The 15,999-nt window shown below is 30.8% G+C and overlaps 2 protein-coding genes across 3 annotated transcripts; one reads left to right on the plus strand and one right to left on the minus strand.

Annotated features, from left to right (window-relative positions):
- Nucleotides 1–608: 608 nt before the first annotated feature.
- Nucleotides 609–5,012, minus strand: LOC130810574 (dihydrofolate reductase). Of its 2 annotated transcripts, XM_057676680.1 has the most exons (6): nucleotides 4,605–5,012; nucleotides 4,435–4,533; nucleotides 4,296–4,337; nucleotides 4,068–4,197; nucleotides 1,346–1,447; nucleotides 659–1,082 (listed from the first exon to the last, which is right to left on the minus strand). In XM_057676680.1, the coding sequence occupies exons 1-6, from the start codon at nucleotides 4,830–4,832 to the stop codon at nucleotides 997–999; spliced, it is 687 nt and encodes a 228-aa protein (XP_057532663.1). In that variant the 5' UTR covers nucleotides 4,833–5,012; the 3' UTR covers nucleotides 659–996. The 2 variants fall into 2 exon arrangements, with proteins under 2 accessions (XP_057532664.1, XP_057532663.1); XM_057676681.1 differs by lacking the exon at nucleotides 1,346–1,447 and having other exon boundaries at nucleotides 609–1,082; nucleotides 4,605–5,009.
- A 3,410-nt stretch (nucleotides 5,013–8,422) lies between these two features.
- On the plus strand, nucleotides 8,423–13,128 carry LOC130810628 (bet1-like protein At4g14600). The gene is made up of 4 exons (XM_057676761.1): nucleotides 8,423–8,677; nucleotides 8,761–8,884; nucleotides 11,332–11,388; nucleotides 12,783–13,128. Exons 1-4 carry the CDS (start codon nucleotides 8,640–8,642, stop codon nucleotides 12,942–12,944), a joined length of 381 nt encoding a protein of 126 aa, XP_057532744.1. The 5' UTR covers nucleotides 8,423–8,639; the 3' UTR covers nucleotides 12,945–13,128.
- The last annotated feature ends 2,871 nt before the right edge of the window (nucleotides 13,129–15,999 follow it).

Below are 15,999 nucleotides of genomic sequence, written 5' to 3' on the forward strand. Positions count from 1 at the left end.
AAAATAAGTTAAAGAATAAAAAATAACTTAGTGAAACAAGAAAAATATAATACTATCATGAGACAAGACTCATTTCTCAAAGTTCAAATATATTTTGATTCATAGAAAATGTATTTTATTCACTAGTATGGAATTAAACTTTTGAGAATTTTGAGCCAAGAAAAATGATAGCATGAACTAGTGATCTAATCATTTAATCACATCATTGGACAATATGTTCACAAAACCTTGCACTTGAATTATCTAGTAATCTATCTTTAATTTAAGTATACTCCATGAGACCATGACTCATGTATTACTCTGTCCAGTGCTGGTGTCATATTTTATTTTAAGCGATTTTATGTCTTATTTTTCTATTTTAAAAGTATTTACATCATACGTTTCTACATTTAACTTTAATGTGTTATTTTGTTCATTTATATATCGAATTATACACATCTAAAAATTATAAAAAGTTAATATTATGAAAGCATGCGATTAGATTATTCAAACAAGATCCCACTTGACTATATTTTTACTTACATATTAGGCGCAATATATAAAATAAGTTTAAACGATGAATAGTGCAAAATATAACAAGTATATCAGAACGGAGAAAGTATATTTGTTTGAATCCAACAAAATTTCTTAATTTTATCTATTATTATCCTTAAAATTATACTTTTGTAAAAATTAACGGGTTATATTGTTCTTAACAACTAGCTTAAAGACTCGATCTTTCGGCCAATATTTCCAACTTGTCAAACAAGCCAATAGTTTCATCCAACAATTATTTGTTAAATAAGCTCAAAAGCTATAGTAAGCATACAAAACAGTTTCTAGGCAATTTGTAAATGTAAAATCAATAATAGTGTATTATTATGTATACATCAATATACTCAAAACTTATACTTCGTCAATAATAGTGTAAACTATCTAATTTCTATAATAGGGGTCAAAGAAGACTGCCCCTCTCGCACTACATCAAATACGACCTTGCGTGAACGTTCTATGGTGTCATTGTACTTCGTTGGCTTTCTCCTCTTCGATTATCTTCTGAATCTTTTCAATAAAACAATCCATGGTTGGTAGTGACTCCTCATCTGAAAGTAGAGTAGAAATGGATAAATTATATGACAAAGTACCAACATAACATCAGAAAATAACTAGAAGCAGTGGCAGATCTACTGTCAATAATATAAAAAAATGTGTTTATACCGACAATATTGCCACATATCAAAGCTTATACCAATTTAACCAACACATATATTAGTATCTTTAAGTATATATGGTTTTATGCATAAATTGAATGATGTCGGTTGATTGCGTTGACTGGGCATAGATCCATAAGAACTGATAGACTCACTTATTCGAGGAACCGTATGACCCTTGGGATGATGGATAATTACAGGGTTCACAACAGATTTTAGAAGTTCTTCTCCATATGGCTTTAAAAAGTCTTCCTTCCCTGCAATTACAAAATCTTCCATGTGAAAAAACTAAGCAAAATTATCAAGTCGGCCATACAGAGCAAGTGTTGGGATTTGAGGGGTCTGGGGGAAAATAATTATCAAGTGGACCAAAGTTTGCTGACATAGTGACATTATAATTTATAAGGCTATTAAAGATTGAAGACTTATAATTTACTGTCTGTTTAGAAAGTCATCAAGCTAACATTTCACATTGTGAGGTTCGGAAAACGATTCGGGACACCACAAGATTTTGTCTCCCGACATCAATCGTGACCGCAATTGCAACAACATCCACGATTTATTTCTAGTTGTGTCACTATGTCGAATGTACATGGTAATATGCTAGTCAGCTCCAAAACATCTTTCATTCTCCCAAAATTCATTATCAGCCATTCACCACAGGTAGGCACTAGACGGCATTATAAAAGTTTTTGCAGTAACACGCATCTGTAGATGGAGTTTCATCACCGGATATTAGTTCGACACCTATTCTTGCAACGTTACACTAAAATACATTATCATCCTTGCCACTATAAGCAATCACCAAACAAACAATCAAGGTTAAGTTTATATGTAGAGAACTCCAACGATAAGCTTCAGTTAGGAATTATCAACAAGTAGAATAAGCATTTAACATTCACTTTAAACTCATCACCAAGGTTTCCCATTAATTATTTTGCAGATGCACCTATGCTATAGGAGTAACTGAGTTCCCCAATGATCTACGCAAGAAACTCCCTTTCAAAGCCAAAACTGAATTACTTATGTTGAATTTGGTGCCTTTGAGTCAACTCTTTTGGTTGGCGTGGAGTGGGTTGGAGTCTTGTGTGCTCGAGGAGTGAGGTGTGCTTGGAGAAGTATGGTGTGTGGCACAGGAAGAGTATTGCATTGAACTTCCTAAACTGACAAAGGAGAAGTGTTTGGCTTGGTGTGCTTGGACGAGCATTCGAACAAGTCTAAGGAAGTAGGTCGCATGCTTTTCTCCTACTCTGACAAGCTTGCTAATGGCTTGGGCAAGCGTATATTGCTGCTGAAGACAGTGGCACTTGCTAGACAGTCGCTTAGGCGAGCAAGTAGACAATGATGAGGCAGAATATTCTGGTATGAAACTGCTTGGACAGAGCCAGTTGCTTGCTTGGCAAGCAAGGACCATGCATGTTCCACTCGGAAACATATTCAAGTGCATAGATTTGCTATCTCATGAAAAAAATCACAATTCGCAATATTTTGAACCAAACTGAAGTGTCCAAGCCATACTATAAAAAAACGGAAACGGTCGCGATCGTGGTAACGAAACGTTGATGCGGTTATCTTATCGCCTAAATACCGGAACCATAAGATATCCTTTGATGCAGCCCAAAACGCGGTTTTTTTACACCTTTGTAACAAGGGAAATATCGGTTCGTTTGTTTCAAAAACCTTTACAATGCAGTGGATGCGATGCGATGCGGCCTTGTTTTTACTCTGTGGTCTAAGGTTCCAACTCATACCCGAGTGTCAAGAGTACGACATTGGTACTTAAGGTAAAGAGAAAAGTTGGGAGTAACAGAGCTAAGGTGGGGATTTTTGAAGAGATGTTGTTTGAAGGAACTCAAGTTAATGGTGGAGATTGTTGACTTTAATGTCTTGAGTCAACTCTTTTGGCTGGCATGGATGGGTGGAGACTAGAGTGTTTTGTCTTTGGAGAACAATATGAAGTGCAAAGATAAGTTGCATTGAGTTTTGTGCATTGACCAAGCCACAAAGGTGTATTTCGCTTGGTATGCGCAGACAAGCAAGCTCATGGCTCAAACGAGCACTCAACGAAGCCCAAGGCAATACGTGTTGCTCTATTCCTGACGAGAAATCATGCTAAGGGCTCGGGCAAGCTTACATACTACTACAGATAGAAGCTTTCGCTAGGCAGCTGCTTGGGCAAGCTACTTGAGAATGTTGAGGTAGAATTCTTTGGTACGTAACTACTCCGACAAAACTCAAATTGGGCAAACTTTGTTAAACTTTGCGTGTTCTTTGTTTTTATGCGTTGAATACTTTGTGCTTTATATTAATTAGTCTTTCTTGCATGTTTATAAACTCAACTAAAAACACCTTACCACAGATATTATGAGTTATATTGCGATTTCACAAAAGCTGTCCTTGTTGAACAACCAAGATTTTCAACTTCCACACAACAAACTAGGAGAACATAGTACATATTTATGATTGACAGAAGCCCAGTATACAAGGAAATCCCATAAGTTCACCAATTAACCTCATAGTCCGTTTAGTTATCGATGTTAAACGGCAGAAATGGTAATGAAAACTTAGTACAATTGTAGTTGAAAAATCTTTAGCAACTTCAATGGTCATGCTTGTTCTACTTTAATCATCCTATTTTTCTTCATGAATACATTAAAATTTGGAGAGGTGGTATGGTAATAGTAAAAAATTGTAAATAAAAAACTTTTTAATGATTAAAGTTTGATCATCAGCATGGGTCATTACCAATTTACCACCATTTAGTAGAATCAACCAAACACACTATTATAAGTGCCTAAGAATCATGCACATCAAAAACAAAATTTGAGATTATTCACTACATCATTGAATTGATTAACAGAAGTTGAGTAAAATTACCTAAAAAGTGGAGTGAGGGGCATTCTATAGGAGAAGCATAAGCTTTATCAGCCCATGATTTAGCCTTTAATTTTGCTCCTCCAATTATAATCAAAAACTTTATTTTTGGAACTTTGGTCAAAGCCAATCCCTGAAACACAATCATCATTCATAAATCATTAGCCACCAATCAATTTATGTTCTTCAATTTTCATCCAAATATCACAATTTATATAATGATCACACAACCTGTGATTGTAGCCCTGGTAATGCAGCTGACAAAATTGCCCCCTAAATCACACCATACAAATTAAAACCAAAATAAACAAAAATCAGCAGCCAATATTTCATAAATTTTCTAATATTAAATTAAATATGAATAAAGTACCTGAGAAAAACCCAGAAGACCATCAATTGGTCCATTCTTAATCATACAATCTTGAATGTACTCCAAACATTCCTCGAAATTTTCATAAGTAGTAAATTCCTGAAAAACAATAAACCATCATTATTCTGAAACAATAATCAAAAAAAAAAAGGAAAGAATTAAGAACAAACTTTGTTGAACTGAAACCACTCGTAATAAGGAGGATCAAAAATTCCTTGAACATCGGAATCTCCTCGGGCGGGAAAAGGCGCGTCAGGAAAAATAAGATCAAGTTTATCGCGAACAGATTCCGGCCATTTTCCAATCTGTTTCTTCATGATTTTTCCACTTGTTCTGAATCCATGAAGGCATAGAAATCTGGGTTTCCTGATTTCTTCACCTCTACAATCACTTCCCATATTTTTCTAAACAAAATCAAGTTCAAATTCAAAGACGGTATTATTCAAAGATTTTGGGATTTAATTTGTGGTTTTTCTGATTTAATAATTGTTCCTGTTGTTCGGGAATTGTGAACAGCTGTGAGACAATGAAATTGTTAAAAGTGGAAGAAGGTTATGCGAGCAAGGAACAGCGTGGGTGGTTCCTTTATATTTGATCGGTTTGCAAATCTCACGTGGAGGAATTAAATAGGTTCATAATTTTAAAATTGTAATTTATTATTTTGTATTTTGCTTATTTTATTCGTATATTTTTTGTAGTGATTTATAAATCATAAATGACTAGGATTTTTTAACTCTCCTTCTATTTTCTAATGTTCTTTCGTTTAGAATATTTTAAAGAGAGAAGTTTGATTAAGACTTTTAGGACATATAAAGATGATAAAATATATCTATGTCTCATTAGATTCGGCTTAATGTATACTTTTTTATCATATATTTTTTAAAATTTTTTTATAATGCGTATTTAGAGATATTGAAGCTCAAAAGTTGCTTTGAAAACTGTGCAAAAAGTAAATGAGAAGAATAGAAAGAATAACGAAGGGAGTATTTTTAAGTACCTTTGTCCTTTAAATTTTCATTTGTTATTTTGACATTCTTATTCTTTGTTTTTACAAAGAATTCTTCTATTAATCACTCAAAAAAAATCCTGATTTGGATTAAAATAATCTTATTTATCCTTATTTTAATAATATTTACGTCTCCATGTATCTTTCTCTCATTTCATTTTAACATCTTTATATTTATTATTAACATATTTTTTATAGTTATGATGTCCCCGTATTTTTTCCATCGATTTTCTTTTGATATTTTTTAATATTTATCGTCCCCCACCTGTTTTCTATCAAATTTAATATTTAATAAAATAGTATATTCATTATCAAAAATCTATTATTCTTAATCCCCGTGAACATGTTTTATAGAAATTTAATTAAGAAACAGAAGAACTATACTTCCTCCGTTCTGAAATACTCGCTACATTTTGATTATATGCACTATTCATCGTTCAAGTTTATTTTATATACTGTGACTAATATATAAGTAAACATATAATCAAATAGAATCTTGTTTGAATCGTCTAATTGCATATTTTTATAATATTAACTTTTTATAATTTTTATATTTGTATAATTCAATATATGAATAAATAAAATAAGACATTAAAATACGTAAAGTGTAAAATATAGCAAATATAACTGGAGGGACGTTCATAGTGTGTTCACGAATGGTGTGAGATGTTGATGTCGCGTGTTGAATTTTGAATTTCTTATATTGACCATAGTTTGCTGAGTTATGACTACAGAGGTGAGGTCATATATCATGTCATATGGTCTATTAATCATAAAATATTGTTTCTGGCTTAGCACTTTATGTGTTGTGCATGTGGTGTTTTATTTCAAATTGCATACTTCTCCCTACATCATTTTTATCAATTTCTAAGTTACAATGGCATTTGATACCAACACTAGGTTTTTCTAGAATATAAATTGATCTATTTTTTATTGAATTGGTATTATTAGTATTGTTTTTCTAATTGTATTTTTGTAATTAGTATTAATTATATTTGTGGTGTTATTTACTATAATTGTGTTTTTGATGTTTGAAATTTTACACCCCAATAAAATGTTCCTCCCTCCGTTATACTCAAAATGTCTTATTTACCTTTTGCATGGTATCCAATGCAGTTATTTAATGCTTAATATCCGTTATTTTACATAACAAAATATTACAAAAAATAAATATTAATAATCTTTGCATTGAGATGAATCAAATAAGATTTCACTTGACTATGTTTTAATCTTAGTTTAAGAATAAAATACAAATTAAGAAAGTTAAGTGAATAGAGTCAAAAAAGTAAATGTCACATTTGTGTGGAATGGAGCGAGTACATAGTAAGAGATACTCTTAACAAAGAGAAGTGTGATTGAAATACCCAATAAGATTGAGAAAGGATACTCCTAACAATGAGAAGCAGATGCGAAGTCAAGATTTGAAATTAGAGGGGCCAAATAGTCGATATATGAGCAAATTATTTACTCTCTCCGTTCCTTAAAGAAGTTCTCATTTGCTATTTTAGGGTGTTTTATTTGTTGTTCCCATTAAGAATCTTTCCATCTATGTCATAAATTATGGACAAAAATAACCTTATTCCTACTCACTTTAATATTTTTATAATGCTTATGGACCCCACATATCTTCCACTAACTCCAATTTAACGTTTTTATATTCCTTATGATCCTCACATGTTTCCCACTAACTTTATAAAACTATTTTTTTATTAGTTGTGGTCCCCAAATTTTTTTCACTAACTTTCTTTTAATATTTTTTTATTGCTCATGGTCCATACTTCTCTCCCATCAAATTTATTATTCAATTAAATAATGCACCCACTATTTAAAATATTCTATTTTTCTTAATTTCCGTGAACATTCCTTGTGGTGGGAATGAAGGGAGTACTATATAAAAACTAGTTATCACTTTTGAAGCTTAAATCATAGCAAAATTTATATTAAACAATGAAGCTTTCCTATAATTATCACTTTTGAAAAAACCTATGTGTTTTTTAACTCTTATTCTCCTTGCAAGTCTTCAAAAAAATACTATTAAAATTAAGATAGCAAAAATATAAAAACACATACTAAAAAGGATAAATGTAACATAATGAAAGATAAAAGGTAATGGCATTATATTATAAATTTAGTAGTTTATTAAAAAAGAATAGTTTAAATTAGGATTTGAGCTCTAGACCTTATGTTATAAATGTATTACTCAATTTATTGAGTTATAGTAACTTTTGTTATATATTTGCAATCTTTAAATTATATATCATAAATTAGTAAGAGGGGTCAAAATTAAAAATATAAAGAATCACATTTTCGACAAGGAGGGCCGCCTAGCCCTTGGTGTAGCTTCGCCCCTAATGAGAAGTGTTGGTGAAATACACAATAGGGTTATATATATTTTTAGTTCATAAGGTAGGATTCCAATAAGAACATCATAAGAATTATGTATACTTTACTTATGACAACTCATATAGACCGGACAACGTCTTTAAGTCTTGTATTGTTGTAAATGAATCAAAATTTAAAGGAAAAAAAAATTACCTTGACAATGTACACTAAACAATAAAGTGTTATTAGAAAATAAAGGTGATATTAATGCTCAACAAAGAAATGTGAAAGCTTTGAGAGGGTAAAAATTAAATTGTAAAAATAAGTTGGTTAACTACAACAAATCTTGATTTAAAAAATACAACTAAGTCTTAGGTCAATGGTAAATACAAGAAGACTATGGTTATAAAAATATTCAATCATCAAAACTCGAATAATTCAAGCAATTAATTACAATAGATATACTTTTAATTTATAGTGATTATAACTCGTAAAATTTAAAATTTTACTATGATAAAAAAGTTAAATGATTCTTATTTCTTTATAAAATTAAAAAAATAAATTTAAGATATGTGAATCATTACAACTTATATGGAGTAGGTCTCAATCGCTCTCGTTTGGGCGTTGAGTCAACCGCAAAATCAGCACGCATTATATCCAATAAAATCAAGACACGTAAGAAACATTACAAAATTTAGTTTACAAATTTAATTTATAGAGTAAACAAGTTTCTTCAATAATTTAATCTCTTGCTTTTTCCAGAAAATTTCCGACTTCTGGCCTGTAGGGTTACCCGAAAAAGAATTCCCAATTCTTCCAATTTTTTCCTCCTCTATTTCTATCTGCGATTGAATTTTGGTCTACATCTTTCTCGATTATGGCTACTAGAGGCGGTGCTGTTCCTTTCAGATCAAGGTAATTGCGATTCTTTTTCATGATTTTCTAATTGCCTTAATTTTGAAATTGAAGTTTATTGGTTGTGAGTTTTTTGAATGCAGCGATGGATTGAGTACTCGACAGGTGGGTAATTCGGATGAGGTACAAGTGAGAATTGATCCCTTGCATGCCGATCTTGATGATGAAATCTTAGTTCTTCGATCTCAAGTTCACAAACTTAGACATGTAATTTTACTTTCCGTTTTGTTATTTTTTTTACTATTAATTTGTTTTGTGAAGCTAATGACCCCGTATTGAATGTTGCACAGTAGAAGGTTAGGAAAGGAGCTATATAGAGAGGGCAAAAAAGAGAGGAGTCTGTGAAATGATGAGAGGAAAGTAAGCGTTGCAATTATTTGATTTGAATATTATGGGTGGTTGGTTCCTTGATTTGTGAGTGAGAGAATTAGGAGAAAGATAAGGTAGAGGTTTAGGCTAAAGCTTGATAGTTGAGGTGGAGAAAAAAAATGGAGATGAGAAGGTGATGGAAAAGTGATGAAAAAAGGATGGGTTAGAAAAAATAGAAATGAGAAGGTGAAGCTTGATTTGCCACTGTGGAAGCTTGAAGGTTGGAGAAAAAATGGAGGTGAGAAAGTGATGGGAAGAAGATAGGTTAGAGATCAGGTCAAAGATCATTATAAACTCTAGCAGGTCATTTTCACTAGAATACGGTGAGATGATTACAATACTTGCACTTTTTGATTTATAATGACTAGAACTAGTAAATATTAAATCTTGCCGTTATAATTTATAAATGACATAAACTTCACTGTTATAATAAGAAATGATTCTAGAACCTTTGGGGGTTTCTTGTCCATGCTTCTAGCTTCAAATTCAGATTGGCATTAAGCATATGACATAACAATTTTGTTTTGTGTTTTTGATCTCATGTAATGCTTCAATTTAAAAAACTTTGGAGATTTCTTGTCCAGTACAAGTTTTTTTTTATTTATGTAGCTTCCTGCTCATTTTGGTATTGTTAGAGATGATGGATGGTTTTCTTGAATTGGATTAGCCCAAATGATTATAATAGGAAATATGATCTAGAAGTGGTCTTGGCTCAGTGACCCTACCTCATGAAGTTGACTTGTTGAGATGATTGTTCTATTAAGGTTTCAAAAGTAGGGAAGAACCGAGAATCGAGTCTTGTTTCACTTGGAGAAAGTACAACTTTTCCGGGCAAGGTTTTGGGTTCGATTCTTCTAGCCCCCTTCTCTCGGTCTATCCTGTGATAAAAAAAATGTTTGGAAGAACTATTTTAGGGTCACTTTGATTTTTTTTTTTTTTGTTATAGAAAGGGCACCTTCTGGTGTCCAATATTATTTGAGATCATGTCATTTGAACTTATACCTTTCTTTTCAGAAATATTTCTAATAGTTTTGCACTTTATAATTGGGAAATTGTGCATGATACCATGAATATTGGGCATTGACTCTTGCAAGGCTGTACTGGTTCTCATGGAGTTGACAACTTATTAAATATGACTTAAATTTTGGACATATTCCTATGTTAAAGTTTCTTAAATGCATAGTACATAATTTGGGTTTGATTAACCTTGAATCTATGATTTATATGCTTCTCATTCAAATATGGTAATCTGTTGAAGACAATTTAATTTCTTACGGAAGACTGTTTCCAGTGGCCATTGTTTGTTTTGTAGTTTACCTTGGGTGAAAACGAAATCTGTTCTGTGTGTTTTGCTTGGACTTGCTAGTTTAACTCCCATTTTGAACATCTTCATTTTCCTTGTTTTAGCTGGATAATTATCTTCATACTAACAAAGGAAAAACTACTTTTCATTTTCATTTCCGTTGAATTTATTTTCTTGAAAATCAATTTTCTACTTGTTGAGTTTAAAGATTTTTGAAAGGACATGTAGAAGCTAGATTACAGATTGAGATGATAGATAGTTAATATGAATGAAAAGGAAAAACTCATGTGCACGATCATATAAACTAATATATTGGTTCACTTAGTTGATCCTAATCTCGCTTAGTAATACTACCTACATGCTGCCTGTACTCTGTAATGTGCTTAAATTTTTAACAAAATAAGCTTATCTGTATCCTGTTTTCGCTACATTTTTATATCTGCCAGATGACTTCTTGTGGCCCGAACCTTTTTATATCTTCTATTGAATGGTATTATTTCAAAATTTGTTTACACCCTCCATGAAATCTACTTTTTATTCTGCATGAAATGTTCTTCTGCTCTTTCAGTAAGTTATGCAGTATTATTACTTGGATAAGGAGTCTCTGCTTGTTCTTAGTTTTTCTTAAAAAGAAGATATTTTGTTTAGTTTTTCTCTAATGGATGCATAATTCTAGTATATAATCAAAGATGTATGTGTGATGGGAAGAAACATGAGATGTCCTTTAGGTTGAGTGAGCTATCATATCTTCTTATGGGAGATTGAGATATTTCTAGACAGTGCCATTCAGTCATCTGGCAAGTTGTTTTAATCTTGTTGAAGATTGCCTTTACTACAAATTTTTGTTTTTATCAGCTGTTGGTTCTTTTTTGGGTATATTCTTTGTTTGTTCAGTTCTCTGTCTCTTAAAAATATATATTGCTTCTGTTATTCTTTTTCTTTGGTCCTTTCTATTGATTTCTGATGCCTGGTCTTGACACAGGTAGCGCAAGAGATTCACTCGGAGGCTAAATATCAGAATGAATTTATGGATCAGTTGGTGAGGTTTCATTACAATTTTTTTTAATCTTTAGCATATTCTATTAGACCTAATAGCTTTTTGTTAATGAATTGTGCTATGATACCAGCAAGTCTTGGTTGATCTTTGTATTGTCTCCTTACAAAACTAAAGTGTAGTTTTTTTTTGATCTGTTAATTCTAAATTCCTTGGTAATTTACCGTGTTAATGATAGATAACTGGAGAATATAAATGCCTTGTCAAGATTATTTCAACCTTCTAGGGTAATCATTTACCCCTACAATGAAAAACTAGTTGGCCTTCTTCCCCTCCACATTAAATCATATACTTCCTTTTTAACAATTTCATTCTTTGAATTTCATCTCCGTATACCTTTTTTTTAGTTTAACTTTATTTTTTTCTTAAATTTTAACATCAATCTAAGAATGGCTTAGAGACATCTTTTCATTCATCACTTTCCTTTTGTTGTCATTTCATTACAAACCATTTGTTATATCAGAGATGAGAAGTCTGTAGTCTATTCTACTGTCAGACAATTAAATCGAATGAACAGCATTTTGATAATTTATTATTGATAACAATAAAAAATTTTCAATTCGTGAGATGGAATGCTTTCGGAAATTCTTTATTGTTACACCTATCTATATACTTGTTTTCCTTTCTTAAACTTTCTCCCTTCGATGTAGAACTTCTTTCCACCTTCTATAGTCTGTTGAGCACAAAATTGAATTCTCTAGTGATGTAATCTGATGCTGATGGCCTGAGAGCTGTATATGATTAATTGATTAGTGTTTCATTTTGTGAACTTCTTTTGTTTTCTATATTCGGTCTTGTTTGTTAAGTTTCATCGCATTTCTCATTTTGAAACCTCCCACAATATATTTTTGTTTTGGATTAACCTTGTAATTCTTCTTCCATCTCATCACATATTATTTATTCAGTATGAAATTTCAATACACATATGACACTTGTTAATTGATTTCGCAGGTTTTTATTCACGCCATCCAATGCACCATTTAACTGTTATTATCTTTAGTTGTGTATTATTAAAAATTGTAAAAATATGATATAATGAAAATTTGCATTAAGACGAATCAACTTTTGCATATTTTTCGCAGCTACATCAGTGTAATATGATAGGTGTAATATAATGAAAATTGTAAAAATATGATATAATGAAAATTTGCATTGAGACGAATCTAACTTTTGCATATTTTTCGCAGCTACATCAGTGTAATATGATAGGTGTAATATAATGAAAATTGTAAAAATATGATATAATGAAAATTTGCATTAAGACGAATTAATTTTTGCATATTTTTCGCAGCTACATCAGTGTAATGAAAATTTCAAGTATATTATCATTGATGTTCTAAACGTAACTCTTGCCGACATGTTTCTTTTGTCTGATACAGCAAATGACTCTTATCCGGGCTCAAGCTAGTCTGAAAAACAACATGAGGAGATTAAACAGCAGCATCGTGCGAAGTGGTTCTAACCATGTAATGCACGTTGTACTTTTCGCATTATTCTGTCTCTTCTTGGTTTACTTCTGGTCCAAATTTTCCCGGCGTTGAGCAAGCGAGAAGCAATATCGAGTGGTTAAAAAGTTTCAGTTGTATATCCTTACCCGGCCATGGAAATCGAGTTTCAGTATACCTCTGATCTCTTTGTGTTTCGTAACAATCTGTTCGAAGATATCTTACTTGTCTTATTGTCAACGTTTGCAGATTTTAATAGAATTAAATTTGATTCGCCTAATGCCTAAGATTCAATATGACATGACGCCAATGAATCTGGAGGGACATGCTGATGCATTCCTTGTTATATTCTCATGTTTTGGTGTGTCACGTTATCTAGTTTGTGTGAACCTTGAATTGACCTTAACATTATTATATCTGGATAAGAATTTATGAGAGCAAGAAAGACACGAGAAGACCAAGGGACGAAATGAAAGAAGGGGGAGGGAAGACTAGAGGACATATCCCTTCCTTTTTCTACCATTTATATACGCCATATTTATTTAGTAATAATTATAATTATATTTTTATGAACAAACTTAATTTAGTATTCACATTTTTAAAGTTAAATAATTTTTTTATAATAAAGCTAAACTTTTATGGTAAGTCTTGTATGAGACTGTCTACTGTCTCACCATGCAAGTATGCGACGAGTTTATGTAATTAATTTATTTTTTTAATTGATCACTTTAAAACAATAAGTTAAGTTGAATAATTTTATTACAAATTGTAGGTATCAATACTGATTAAATGAAATTCATTAAATTCAAAATAAAATTGTAGACGCCAACAATAATTAATAGAAATTGATTAAATTCAAATAAAAATTAAAATGTAAACAAAGAAAATAAATACATAAACTAAAATGCTTAAATGTTAAATGATATTTTAATTGTGATTCCTTTTAAACTTTTGTTGAACTTTTGCCAAATATCTTTACCATCAGTATTGTGTATATATGTATTTTATTCATCTTCCATTATTTAGTGAAACATAATGAGATGAATTTCGGGTACTTAGTGAAAAATAATAGGATGAATTTTGGGTGTTTGGACCGTTTGGAACATAACTAGATGAATTTGAGGCATTTTGTGGAAATGAAGGATTATAGGGAGGATTTTGATAATGTTTTGCGGATTTTGGTTGCTACTAGTTCTTTTTCTTGTATTTATATTTGGAATTCTTCCATTTTTTGAATTATTTGAATCCACATGACTTTTTTATTAGTTGGATGATTTTTTTTAGGATTTTTGAGAAAGGAAAAATAATACTAATTTTGCAATAGATAAAGGATTTTCTGAATATGTATTAAAATTTTGCAAAATTGGTCTCATTTAATAGATCTTGAAAAAATATGGTGGGTGGTGTAAATTTTTTTGAATTTTTTTTTTCACAAATTCTTAAATAAGACGGTTTCACAATAAAACCATCTCTATTGGGCTAACCCAATGTACTTTTTTTTTTTTCTTAAAATGATCACTTATAACATTAAAGTGATCACTTATAATTTTAATATAATCACTTTTTATAGTCTTAGGGTGATTACTCATAATCTTAAAACGATTACTTATGATCTTAAAATAATCAATTGAAGAAATGAACTATTATATAAATCCGTGTCATGATAAGACGGTCTCATGCAAGACGAGCGGTTTATTTTTAGGTGAAAATATCCGTTGAGTAATTAAACACAATCCTTAAACATCGCCACCCTTTTCATTTTATCGCCAGCCCTATTTTAATGAATTGACAATATTGCCCCTGGACTATAATAATAATAATAATAATAATAATAATAATGATCATAAAAATAAAAATAATATTAAAAAAAAAAAAATAATAATAACAATAATAATAATAATAATAATAATATAATAATAATAATAATAATAATAATAATAATAATAATAATAATAATAATAATAAAAACAATATCTAAAAGAATTTTTTAAAAAAATTTAAAGGGGTGAGTTGTACAAAACCCGCGACTCGGCTGTAGATTAGTTGTACGTTTTGTGCGACTGAGTCGCCGATTTTGTGCGACTGAGCCACGGCTGAGTCGCGCGCCCCTTTAATCCAAATATTATTATTATTATTATTTTAAATATTATTTTTATCTTTATTATCATTATTATTATTTTTATAATAATAATAATGATAATAATAATAATTATTATTATTATTTTTGTAAATATTATTTTTATTATTATTATTATTATTATTATTATTATTATTGTATTTTTAATTCAGAAACATTTTCGTTATTTTATTAATATAGAGGTGACAATAAAATAAAAAGAATAGCGATCTTTAGCAATATCCTAATTAAAACGACAATATTTTTCAAAATCAAACAACAACACGCGTCTGGCAGCATTCAGTAGCATCTGATGCATCTGGCAGACAATCTCTGATGCGTGCGGGTCACTTTGCAAGCAACCTGTTGAGATTTGGACAAGTGGCAGTTGGTGTGGTTGAATTTTTAAATGATGTTGATTTTTTTTCTCCTTAATCGGTCGAACAAACGGGTTAAAAGTGTGGGTTACCTTTCACTGATCATTGTTAGTAGTTCTTTAATCTAAACTTTCACAATGTACATGAAAAACCGACAATCTAAAGAATTTGTTGTGAAATTTGGGGGAGTAATAAAAGTTGAAGAACAATCAAGTGTAGCAAAGATGCATTCAAGAGCAACAGTCAATAAAAACAAAATACAACCAAATGAAATTTCATGGATCGTATATTTCTTACGTCTACTCTAATTCCGTGAGCAACTCAAAAACTTTAAGTTAAGAGGGCTAGAAATATGACAATATAACTTACTATGGAAAAATTATATGTCTTCTCTTACAATATACCAAATAGACTTACGTTTTTTACTTATTTACATTGAAAATTGAAAGAAGTGTGACTTTAGTCTTACATTAATTAGTCATGTGTTAAATAACAATTAAAACGTAGAAGAAATTTAGCTTAAAGGTTAGGAGTAACAAAATGTTTATTAGACCTTAAGTATTTATTAAAATTGATGGTAAAGGACACATCGGAAATGATGGTATTATTGGAGTTTTTAGCTTGACATGTGAAGGATATAAAGTGTATAAAGTCAGTC

This window comes from Amaranthus tricolor, chromosome 4 (assembly GCF_026212465.1).
Source record: "Amaranthus tricolor cultivar Red isolate AtriRed21 chromosome 4, ASM2621246v1, whole genome shotgun sequence".
Classification (NCBI taxonomy): domain Eukaryota; kingdom Viridiplantae; phylum Streptophyta; class Magnoliopsida; order Caryophyllales; family Amaranthaceae; genus Amaranthus; species Amaranthus tricolor.

Coding starts and splice junctions, on each gene's coding strand:
- LOC130810574 (XM_057676680.1), bottom strand. CDS start 4,832: ATGGGAAGTGATTGTAGAGGTGAAGAAATCAGGAAACCCAGATTTCTA. Junction 4,338..4,434: donor GTCTTCTGGGTTTTTCTCAG/GTACTTTATTCA, acceptor GGTGTGATTTAG/GGGGCAATTTTGTCAGCTGC. Junction 4,198..4,295: donor TACCAGGGCTACAATCACAG/GTTGTGTGATCA, acceptor ATTGTGTTTCAG/GGATTGGCTTTGACCAAAGT.
- LOC130810628 (XM_057676761.1), top strand. CDS start 8,640: ATGGCTACTAGAGGCGGTGCTGTTCCTTTCAGATCAAG. Junction 8,678..8,760: donor GCTGTTCCTTTCAGATCAAG/GTAATTGCGATT, acceptor TTTTGAATGCAG/CGATGGATTGAGTACTCGAC. Junction 11,389..12,782: donor ATGAATTTATGGATCAGTTG/GTGAGGTTTCAT, acceptor TGTCTGATACAG/CAAATGACTCTTATCCGGGC.